A 12,068-nucleotide genomic window follows, 5' to 3' on the forward strand; every position below is an offset into this window, starting at 1 on the left:
TCGCATGAAGGTTTAATTTTAATGTAGGTTTGCAATATGTTATAGCAAGGGTTGAAAACTTATCTCCACACACCACCACCGTACCCCATCCTCTTGTGCAGTAATTTAAAAAAATAAGGTCTTCCTGACATCCTGAATATTTGTGCATCCCACTAAACAGAATGAAAACCACAGGAGTCTAGGCCCTTCAAAGAGAGCACCATGTTTTATTATACATTTTACTCATTTAGGAAAAAAAAGCTCTCTAGTTTTTCTGAATGAGTTTTGTACAAGATAACTTTCAGATTCCCTGTGCTTTCAGCAATACAGCTTTATATATTGAGAGCTGAATAAAATCTAGAACGAATGCTTTCTCTAATAAAAATGCTCCATATTTCACTCCATTTGTTCAAAATGAGGTTTCAGCTAATATTGCTTTTCACAGCTCAATGGAAGGACTAAGCTGCAGCACAAAACAAGATAAACAGATCAACTGTGGCTGGGATAGGAAAGAGTAAGTTTGGCAACAAGAGGTAGACTTCAAGGAACAGCGTGAGCTTAGAACAATTCCTGCCTGCATCTAAAGTGTTCAGTATTAAATGTCACTTTCTCCCTGAAACTAATTTCCACCTGCAAAACGCAGAAGCGATGGTGTTATCATTAGATTACAAAGGTTTTCAAGCAACATCTCACAGACTAGATAAATACATTGGTATTTGTACAAAATTACTGATTTTAGCAGTTTTTACTTCAACAAAATTACCATCAACACTTAACAAGGGCTCTACAATGTATACTGAATAAATGAGGGAAAGAAGTAGCCTCAAAGTGGGGAAAATTCCTATATCCATATATATGTAAGGAAGAGCTGACATTTACAAACACTGCTTGTCAAAGTGCATTCTGGGAAAACAAAACAGCAGAAAATTGCAACCCTGTTTTTGGCACCCTGTTCTGTAACACAGACAGATGCTGTTGAAAGGCAGCTGAGACAGCTGCTTCCTTCCAATGCTGAACCTACATGTTACTGAGCAACAGCTCTGCCAAAGGCTCCACAGAATCTTAAGCATGAACACAAAGACACATAATGTCTCAGAGGATTTAAATGATCAAGCAGAAATATTCTATGACTGACTGAAATACACTAAAGGCTTTAAGAAAGAAAATCACATACTTTTTCTTGGGGTCTCAGATAAACAACAGTTCCATTTCTTTTAAAAAAATTAATAGGTCAAAACATGTCAACTGAGTGGAATCAGATAAAAGGATAAAACAAGGACAGTACAATTCTATAGGGATTCTTTACAAAGGAATTGCATATAATAGCTCCTTTAGCAGCAGGTTTCAGCACTTGCTTTTCAAGCAACATCCTTTTAAACTTGGGTCTTATGATCCCAGCAGCCCCTACAGGACAGTCAGACCTCATCATCAGTTAAGGCTTATTCAAGCGAAACACCTCAGTGCCTATAAGCTATTTCACACTTTAAGAAAGTTGGGATTCTTATACATTCACAACATTTTATAAGCAAATATCTTAAAACAGTGGGCAGTATCTTATTCCTATCATTACACATAAATCAAATTACATGTCATCTTCACCCCTAATCAAGAAGTTTTTCAGGCAATCTCTTCAAAAGTGGCTTGTGTCTTCTTTCATAATTACAGGATAGGTATAAACTGTACAATCCTCAGGTTCTGCCAGATTTTGAAGGCAGTCTGCTTTTCTTGTGCTCTCTCACATTCAGTCCTTTTCCATCCAGAAGGCCAAATTCAAATATTAGACATTTCATTTACTTTGGAAACAACAGTACCTTTCCTTCGCTGAAACTCAAATATACTGATTTTTTAAATATATAACCAAACATATGCAGCACATAGTAGATTCATTTAAGAGACCTCAACTGCTTCTAGTCCACCCAAAGATGAAGTGTCACAGGCAAAGCAAAGGTGTTCTTTCTTGACCCGAGTCATTCTCTGTTTCTGGAATCCTTGGCAGCAGGGCAGAACGGGTCAGTCCCCAGAATCTTTGAGGTGACATATCCTTCCTTGTTGCAGTAAACTTCCAACCTATATGGCTTCTGCAGATCCTACACTGGGCTATCGTCCATGCGTACCTACAAGATGACACCATGAACTGAGCATACATATAACTCAAGAACAATGCACCACATCACTTACAGTCACTAATACCATTGTAATAGTAAAACCACTGTAATAATGTGCATGGATGCACATGCATAGGGCTTGAACTGTAACAATCTAATAGTGTGTTAACAGACTGCCTTAGAAAGCTAAAATGGTTAGATACTTCTCCCTGAAACATAATCTTTCCATTTGCAAAGAGTGGTTCTACACAAGCAGTATCATTGAGTATATTCTGCAGAGGTTCATCTGGATGAAGGACTATACTGATTACTGATACCTTTATTAGGCATTTGTTCACCTTTATTAGGCACTTGTTCAAGGGCTATACCATATGCTCCCTAAGTGTCTTAGCTAAGGCCATGCACACCAGGTGCAATACCTGGTAAAGAGTGAAGCACTAATATGGCATGTTACCTGCTAGTATTAAAAAGAAACATTTCATTACCCTGGAAACCAGCTGTGCTCTGTGGAAGATCTGCCACTCAGATTCAGGTTGCAGGCTTTGTATACAGTAAGGGTCTCATGCACGTAGCCATGTGGATTCACATATGCAGCCATGGGTCCACACAAGGATAAACTACAACAAACAACTGCTAAGTCAGTTATAGAATCCAAGAGTGCTTTAAAACAAACCAGCAAAAAACTCAGCAGTTCCGATTCTACTTTAAACAAATTCCTCAGACATTTGTGCTGGAAGTTTGGCACACTAAACAGTTTTGCATTTAAACAAATTTCTGCCCATCAAAATTACAAAAACATGGAAGCCCATAAAGATCTGCAGCCTTAGCAATTCTTTCCCCATTCCATCCCCACTCCCATACCAACTGACTCAAACTATGTCCTAGGCTTGTTGCTTCATAGCATGTACAAAGGGCTTTCAAATTCTCTCAGAAGCAGAAGGCAGTTATGAGCAAGATAAGGCCATTTCTGCTTTGACTGTGTGCCAAATGGCCACATCCTTACTGAACTATAATTAAACATGAAGATACTATTCTAGTCCACTCACTCCTTAACAAGTACAAAAAGAAGTAGAACATTTATTTTATTTACTATATTTATACACTACCGCTTAATCTTAAAAGTTCCAGATAAAAACAAATTCAAGTCTAATTCAAGTCTAAAAATACATCTAAAAACTAATATGCAAGATCAGATACCAGGACACTACAAATATTGCAAGAGCCCTACCTACATGGCACAAGCTAGCTCAGAACTTGTAAGCTAAGCAGGGTTGGCCTTGGTGAGTATTTGGATTGGAGACAAGTCCAGGGTCACTACACAGACAGGCAATGGCAAACCATCTCTGAACATCTCTTGCCTTGAAAACCCAAGGGGGACACCAAAAGTCAGTAGCATTTTTGACGACCAAGCACAAAAACAACACGTTTAAAAACACAACAACATTTAAACTGAAATACAATTTATTTAAATGTAATTGGAGAAGGCACAGCTTTTTTAAAAAGTACATTTTCATTCCCCCTCGAAGAGAGGAGAGACATGGCCTGTTAAGCCTCCACAGGAAATGGGATCCACCACAGAAAATCCATGCTCCTTCAGAATCCCCTAGCACCTACAGCAGGTGGTAAATGCTTCATTGGCAGATCTTCAGTATCTACTTGCAGGGATGAAGGTAGTCCCCAAGGTACTAGGTACTCATTTTTTAAGGCTAAATATTATTTGGAAGCAAAGAAGATACACATGTATCGGATTCCAAGGATACATTCAGATGTCTTAAACCACAGTTAGTTGTAGCATCTGAATGCAGATAGTCAAACCAGAGTTGTTGCTGGACTCTTAAGAACCAAGTATTAATTATAGCCTGAAGCTACTTTCCTATCCATAATCTGTAGCAATTATCAAAATGCACAAGTCTCAGTTTAATTAGTAATGCCATCCCATTGAGCAGCAATGATTGGCTGAGAAACTGAGTGTTCAAGCAGCATTTGGCTTTTGCTGCTGGTTTCTCAGGTCACATCCCCTCCTCTGTCTGGCTCTAAACCTTCACTCATCCATGAAGATGAACTTGGGCCAGTCACTCATGCTCAGCCTAACCTACCTCACAGGACTGCTGAAAGAATAAAATAGAGGGCACAAGATCTATGTAAACTGCTTGGATAAGGGGGGTGGGGTGAGAAAAAAAGTTTCCAGAGAAGAAATTTAGATGGCAAAATGGATAAAATATATAGTTTAATAATATATAGTTTTTAATTAATATATAATTTTTTGCATATACTGAAAATTGTTCCAAAAGAAAAATGTAACAACCATAAGTATCTCACCTAGTGAGATAACTGGTTTTATTTTGGCTGTATCAGGAACATGATCTTTGGAGAGGAGAGAGAAAATAAAAATCAAATTATTCTGTAAGTGGGCATTGATATAAGCACAAATAATTCACTATTCCACCTGGCATCTTTCCCACCCTGTCCCTATGAAGAAGTTTTGTGGGGGATTTTTGCATTGCACAAGAAATATGATTAGTGGCTGATGAGGGGGAGGAGACTGAGGACTAAAAACTGAGCGTTCAAGTTTTGCTAAACTACCAAAGCATGACACCATTCTTCCCATAGAAGCAGCTGCTGTTATGACTGCACCTGGAATGTAAGCTACAGTGGAAAGGGGAGGTGAGAGAAAGCAAACCCAACCAGTTGCTTAAATGGAAATGACCTGTCTCTCCTGAATAGAGGCATGTTACCAGAAGTAATTCAGAATGCTTGCTTCATAAGTGTGAAACTGCAGGTGCTGGATTGTGGAAATCCTCCAGTGGATCCAAGACAAAGGGAAGGGGGATTTTTTTGTCCCCCCCCCCCTTGTATTGCAGAACTCTAACTGCACCATCAAACAGTTCCTGGGGTTCCCTTGCCTCCCAAGAGCAGCAATCCAAGCAGCATTTTAGACTGCATTAGAAACTAACCAGGGTTGGTACATAAAATGTGACTTAATACGTATGGTAGCCTAACCTGGGTTTGTATGAACGGTTGTATAGTGTGACATCAGACTGCTGCCTAGGTTAAAATGTAGATCCATTACACACTCACCTGAATATTTCATTTTTTGTTGTTATTTCTGTGTCCTGACAATCCTTGCAACATAGGGATGTACACTATAACAAAGCAAACAATGAGGAAAAACTCAACTCAAGCTTTTAGCCAGACTATGTATGAAACTCCTTTTGTCTTTATTTGTTTAACAATTTCATATTATATATAATTTGAACGAAATCCGGATTGAACATTACGATCTTGTTGCATGTTGCACGTTTTTGAAGACTTAAACTGAACAACACTTTTTGCGGCAGGGGGATCAGACTGAAATACACACATAATTCTTGCAACTGCTCTAGTGTGAAAAATGCTATTCCTGTTCCTGTAATGTATGCATATAACTATACCGAAACTAAAGTCATTTAATACATGCAGAAGTTTAGAAGTTGGGTAAAAGTGGACTTGATTTTCCTTTAAAAGACTGTTTTGAAGGAGAAAGATGCACCAATTCTCTCCTCAAATTATGTACTGGGAAAGTAAAAATACATGTTTCCTCCATAATTTGTCAAAATTTTTGGAAAATAAATATAAAAACCATCACTGCCACAGCACTGGAAATAAACATTTCAAGTCATTTTATTCAACTTGAGACTAGCCTGAACATATATGAAGCAAAGAAAATTCTCCACAGTTCAGGTACTGCTAATAGTTAAAGCATTAGAAAAACAGAATGCCTTGGAACTGTATTAAAAGAACTGTACCTTCAAGCAAAATGGAAATTCTACCTCACTGTTTAGAGTCCCAAAAGCATTTAATATTTGACCTTTAAAGGTTTTGTGAAGTCAAATGCTTTTCATATATTCATCTATGGCGTGAGTAAGTTCCCAGTTTACAACTTTATATATTTTTAATAAGCACAGTACATACCCTGAAGCTATTAGTATGAGTTAATAGGTTTCAACTCCATATTTTGTCTTAAGGACTACAGGTGCCATGGAGAACATGGAGCAAAACTTTCCTAACTGCCCCCTTCCCACTGCAACAGGATGTGTTTCCCAAAATGCAATTCTTGTGAAGTTGGAAGCAGCATAGTATGTCTGCAACGAAATATGTCGCCAAACATTTTTAACATTTAAACAAAAGGTTTTTTTGTAAATGCTGCATATCTATACTGTAAGAGCTAACTTAAGGACTTTCCATTTTTCCCCACTGGAAAAACTCAAAATGTCCTCAGACATTTTCATGTTCTGTGCTTGGAATGAGTAAAATGTAGGGGTGTGCAGGGTTTTTTATTTGGGTCTATTGGTATCCCCCCCCCCCCCAAAATGGGATTTCCAGATACCAAATTGGTATCTTCTATGTGCTCCCAATACCAGCAAACTATTTGGTTCCAGGATTTTTCAGAAATCCTGAGTTTTCTCAGGCCCAGTAGACCTGAGACGGGAAAAACAGGATGGGGGGGGGGGAGACGACTCAGGAGTGGCAAAACTGCAAAACACAGCTTCACAGTGCCTCCTGTCTCTCAGCTGTCTCCCCAATCTTTTCTGCAGTTCCTTTAAACCAGCCTGGAGGGAGCAGCTGAAAGACAAGGAGCAATTTCCCAGCATCTCAGCAGTTTTCCCAATCTTTTCACACAGCCATATTTAAATAGACTGCAGAAGGGCGAGGGGACAGCTGATAGGCAAGGAGAACCCTCCCTGCCTCAGCTGTTTCCCTGATCTTCCCAAATTCAAAAATAGTTGGGATTTTTTTTTCATGATTCCTCCCCCCCTCCCTCCGTTTTCCTGAAAAATTCCAGATACTTTGGAATGTAAAAATAATTTTTCAGCTTGGAAAGATCTGAATGCACACCCCTAGGAAAGTGTTTTGTAAGACAAGGTTTCCCTCGTGTAAAAAGAAAAAAATATTTCATGGGACAGTTCTCAGCGTTCACACAGACTTCCCAAACTTTCTATGCAATTCACTTTGAGAGTGAAAAACGTTGCCTTAAGAAGCATTTTAATCCTTCTAACAGATAAAATATTTAATAGAAGGTTTTTCCCAGTTAACCATTTTCCAAGGCTTCCACCAGAAAAATGGGGTCGGGGGGAGTCCTGGGGGGGGGGGGAAGAGCTTTCCCCCAAAATGTATCCATTTTTCCCTGTGGGCATTCGACTCTCTAAATATTAGCAAAGCTTATCTCAAAAAACCTGTCTCTTGAATATAAAATGCCCCCCATCGAGAAAAAAGATTAAAGGTTTTTCTTGTTTGAAAATACCAAAATCACTGATGAATGCTACCAGATTCAACGTAATAAAAACATTCAGTATACTTACTTTGTTCATTATATCTAGCTCACATCGAAGTCGCTGAATAGCACTACCAATTTTAAGGAGTTGAATTCGTAATGCATCATCAATGGGCAGACAAGCTGCAACCCTGTAGGAAAAATCTGGGGAGGGGAGAGGAAAAAGCACACTTCATTTTATGATTTTTTAAAATGACGCTGAAAGGCTGAATCAAAAGCTTGATACTGGATTAGTTCTGTCATCCTGTTATCGGCATATTGCTTTACTTAAAGCACCGACAGTCAACAGTACATTCTTTTGCAGCAACTCTAGTGGAAAAGATAGGTGGTGGTGGTATCTTCTATGTGCTTTTAGCATAGTTCACACACTGAACTCTTATGTGGTTTACCTTGCATTCACTAGGGCATATGTCTCCTAACAACTAGAGCATGATGAAAGATATACCACAAAGTTATCTGGGCTGGAGACACACTGGAATTGATTTTTAAAAAGTGACAATATTACAATATGGACACACCAACCTCTGCCTGCATTACACAAATAGCAAGAGCAAGATGAGCAAGAAGAACTACGTTCAGCACATAGGCAGCACTCTGCTTCAGCAACAACTGTGCCTCTCCCCTGGCTTTCTGCCCACCAATTTAAAAAGCCCTTCAAGCAGTTTCTATGTAAGGCTTCACTATACAGAGAGGCCAAATGCTACAGATGTTATTTTCTTTAAAAGAACAACATACACCTTTAGGGTAAACAATCTGGTCTGGTACCTTAAAGACTACCATACTGCATTGTAAAAATAACCCACATTCAGATAAACCCTTTTTTCCAGTAGCAGTACCAACCAGTGGACCACTACTGTTTAAGAAACAAGGAGAAATATAGGATGATATATTAAGGGATTCTTTTATTTAGTTAAGTGTATTAGAGTACCTATTGGATTTGATGGAAGTGATTCATCTTTAAGATTTTCATCCCACTCATGCAGCTGCTGCTTAACTCTTTCCATCAAGGTTTCCTTATGATAGAAGAAAAACCTAATTTAAACACAGAAACTTCTTCTTTCTTTATTAAGAACAGAGATCCTTTGAGGTTTGTTTCATTACTGAGGAAAAATGTAATATTCTGAATCTGACAAAGACATTCCCTAGGAATCTGTTTTACACATACGAAAATGAAGGAAACTATGAGCAATCCAGAAACATCATATACTATGCTTGTAGCAAAGTTATGTACACAAACTCAGCAGCCATAAGAAAAGGCTGAAGAAAATACACCAAGTTATCTCATTCTATGCCATATTTCAGTGGTTAAGAAAATGTGATCAACACCACTTCTATTGCAAACTCAGCAGGTAACATCTACTCTTGGTCTCCCATCTACAATAATGGGAAATTACTGGCCTACTTTGAGAGATTTTTGTTATTACAAGATAACAATTATGAAAACCCTTCAACATGACAAGTGCTAGATAAATGCTATTATTCAATTACATTTGCAGGTATAAGTCAACAGTCCTTTCACAGGATCAGGTTATCACAGAATATTAATGTTAACATTTATCAACTACATAAAACTAACAGGTCCCTATACATACTTGTATTCACAAACAAAAGAGGTATCACACCTACTTTTGTTAAGGACAAATATATTAACAGAAAAGCTTCTAAAGCTGGCAGTCAACAAAACTGCATGGCAGAAGTATTGGAAAAAAAATTCTTCTTCATTGTACCCAGGGTACAGAAGAGCACCAGACAAAAATACTGGTAAATACAAATTATTCAGAGTCTTCATACTAACAAGATGAACTAAATTCAAAACCGATCTGTAGGGCGATTACTGAAGTTTGGTGGCAAATCAAAAGCTATATTTCTGCAGCTCACTAGAAGCTAAAAGCATGTTTTCAGATCATTAGTTGATTCAAACCTAAGTCAGCAAGAGAACTTATTGAAGTACAAAATTGATAAGATAAAATAACAGCATATAATTAATCCACTGGAGGATGTACCAGCTTTTGGGGGGAAACACAGCACTGATTCATTAATAAGACAACAGTCTAAGATAGAAAGGACATGGGTTTTCCTTTGTACTAAGAAAGCTACAGTCTTCCCTGTTTAGCACAAGAAGGGAGCTGTGCAATCTATCCATTTGTTATTTAAAAAAGATTAACAACCTACAACAATGTATGATGTTAAATGTAACAAAGATTAAGATTTTATTGATACTTACAGCATCATATAAGGAATACAGCCAAGATGGCCAGGAAGTCAGACTAGCACAGTGGAACTTCCTCTGTAAAAGACATTATATATATCATTTATTGCAGAATTAGCTGTTCATCAAATTTATACCTGGCCTCTACCAGGGTCTCTAAGGCAGCTTTACCAGTACCAGAGGAAGGATAATGCGATTAGGAAGCACTGGTTTATTTAAAAATTAGCCCATTCCTAACCTTCCCCATTCTATATTTGTATGACTGTTCTTTTCAGTATTTTGCTAAAGTACTGCTAAAGTATCTTTTGAACTTCAGAACACTGTAATAAGGGAAACAGGGATAAATGTATTTTTCAAATGATGGAACTACAGCAGCCAAGGACTTGCATTTTTGAACAACATTGACTTGAGCTTCTTGGAGGGAGGTGTGGGGTGGAAAGGATAAAATGTAACATAACACATATTTCCATTTGCATTTATGTGCTTGAAATTGCCCCATTCATATGGGAAATTGCTTGACCTGTGAAGCTGACCTTGTGCTGCTGCATATTAAGCAGTTTATTGTACAACTTAGGGCATGGATAAATCCGCTCACAGCTGCATTGTTTTTAGGACTTCAGTGTTCACTCTCTATGGAACCTATTAAACTGAAACACATTTGAAGAAAATTAAGCTTAAATGAAGGGCAGAAAGCACTGCAATAAGAAAGAAAAGGAGAACTAGCACATAAACATAAAGGTACACTCAGTTATTTTGAATTAGACTCTACATTAGGGACCATTTATTGTCTGATCATCTCTGCCTTAAACACACTGAAATTTGCTGGAGGGCTAAAGCCATCACCAGATTAGACTCTGTATTCTGTTTATTTTTATTTAGAGTTTTACCCTGTTTTTAAAGGATTGTAACATATGTTTATATCAAAAAGAATAAAAACTGCAAGTTTAGGCAGAATTGAGGCTTAATCTGTCCATTGTATTATTACCTGTCCATTCAGAAGAGAATTACACATTTGCATCAAAATTAACTAAAATCTAGCTTGGACCTAACAGCAGAATTCAAGCTTCTCTAATTTAGGGATTAGGTAATCAAGTATTTTCAGCTCTCCATACTAGCCTCTTCGCTGGGAGGTTAATGGGTGGGAAGAAAAGAAGAAAGCAGGAAAACCAGTGTCAGGGTCCCTGTCATGGATTTTTATGTGCTATGATCCTAGGAAAAGTGAAAGTCTAATCTTTGTGTTATTGTTGTTGCTTATTAATCATGTCTTTACATATTTCACATATGGTTGATGTCACATTTATTTTTATATTTATATTCTTTGGCATGTATTCATCATATATACATTCATCTCATATTCACTAGATATGTTATTCACCTTATAATTATCATGTAATCAGACTTCTGTTTTGTAGCTCTGGATTTGTTTCATAAATTGGGGGGGGGGCTTGCAGGAGTGTCAGCTTCAGAGTGTTATGTTAATTAATGTCCTTATCTGGTATCCATGGAAATGAACTGGACTGGTACAGACAGATGCTCCTGCCTGCTGAGAGCTAGCCTTGAACTGAACGTAAATAATGTGAAGGCTTGGGAATTGCTTTAAATGTGTACGGCACACCTGAAGTTTGGGCACGCAACACAGAACCATTTTATTTGCCTATAAATATCCATGTAGTTTTGATTAAGTCAGTTCTACCAAGGTACCTTGCTACCAGTTTGCTTCTGATCTTTCATTAAAGCTTTTTCCTGCACATCTCAAAGAAATCTGATTAATACTGAGCAAAAGCTGACAAAGAGAGGCTATGGGGGCTTTCAGAGAAAGTAAAGAGAAAATAGTGGGGGAGAGGAAAATGACATGTCTCTGACAAGTCCATGCAGGTTCCCTACTTGTATTTTATTTCATGATAAACCAGACCATAAATTTATATTCTGCAAAATGGAGTCAGGGACAGATGGGAGATTTCTCTACAAGCCAGAAGAAAGTCCAAAGTTCACAGAAAAAGTTGAAATCTCTCCCCCCCCCCCAAAAAAAAAAATTGGGATTAAAACACCACCAAAATAATACAAACACCACCTGTAGCTTAAAAAAAAGAACACCCACTGAGCTCTCCATTGCCATTTTGGGGGTTACTATGCTGCCACAACACTATTGCTGAGCCTTCCAAGCCTTAGCATCTGTAAAGCAGAGACATGTTTCAGAGGGAGGCAGACTGAAAGCTGAAGATGGTGTGTGGAGCAGAATGATGATGGGCAGAAAGCAGTGAAATAACAACAAAACAGGCTTTGGGGCTGCTATGGAGAGAAAGAAAACATGGAAGGGGGATACAGGAGAAAATCATATCCCTCCCCAAGTCTTCGTGGGTCCCCCACTTGTAAAATGTCTAATATAACTCAGGTGCTTTTTTAGAAATGAATAATGACTAATAATTACACAGGCTGCTCAAACGCTGTAAAGGTTTGCCGTCTT

At 38.1% G+C, this 12,068-nt stretch overlaps 1 protein-coding gene across 2 annotated transcripts in view; it reads right to left on the reverse strand.

The window, feature by feature from the left end:
* CRBN (cereblon) overlaps window positions 1-12,068 on the reverse strand; it is a 32,310-nt gene continuing 20,242 nt past the window's right edge. For both annotated transcript variants that reach the window (XM_060239575.1, XM_060239576.1), the window contains exons 6-11: window positions 9,620-9,682; window positions 8,324-8,408; window positions 7,424-7,539; window positions 5,163-5,227; window positions 2,570-2,701; window positions 1-2,093 (exon numbers count right to left, since the gene is read on the reverse strand). In XM_060239575.1, coding sequence (XP_060095558.1) covers window positions 1,910-2,093; window positions 2,570-2,701; window positions 5,163-5,227; window positions 7,424-7,539; window positions 8,324-8,408; window positions 9,620-9,682 — 645 coding nt within the window. In that variant the 3' untranslated portion in view covers window positions 1-1,909. The remainder of the gene's footprint in view (window positions 2,094-2,569; window positions 2,702-5,162; window positions 5,228-7,423; window positions 7,540-8,323; window positions 8,409-9,619; window positions 9,683-12,068) is intronic.

This window comes from Heteronotia binoei, chromosome 5, assembly GCF_032191835.1.
Source record: "Heteronotia binoei isolate CCM8104 ecotype False Entrance Well chromosome 5, APGP_CSIRO_Hbin_v1, whole genome shotgun sequence".
NCBI lineage: Eukaryota > Metazoa > Chordata > Lepidosauria > Squamata > Gekkonidae > Heteronotia > Heteronotia binoei.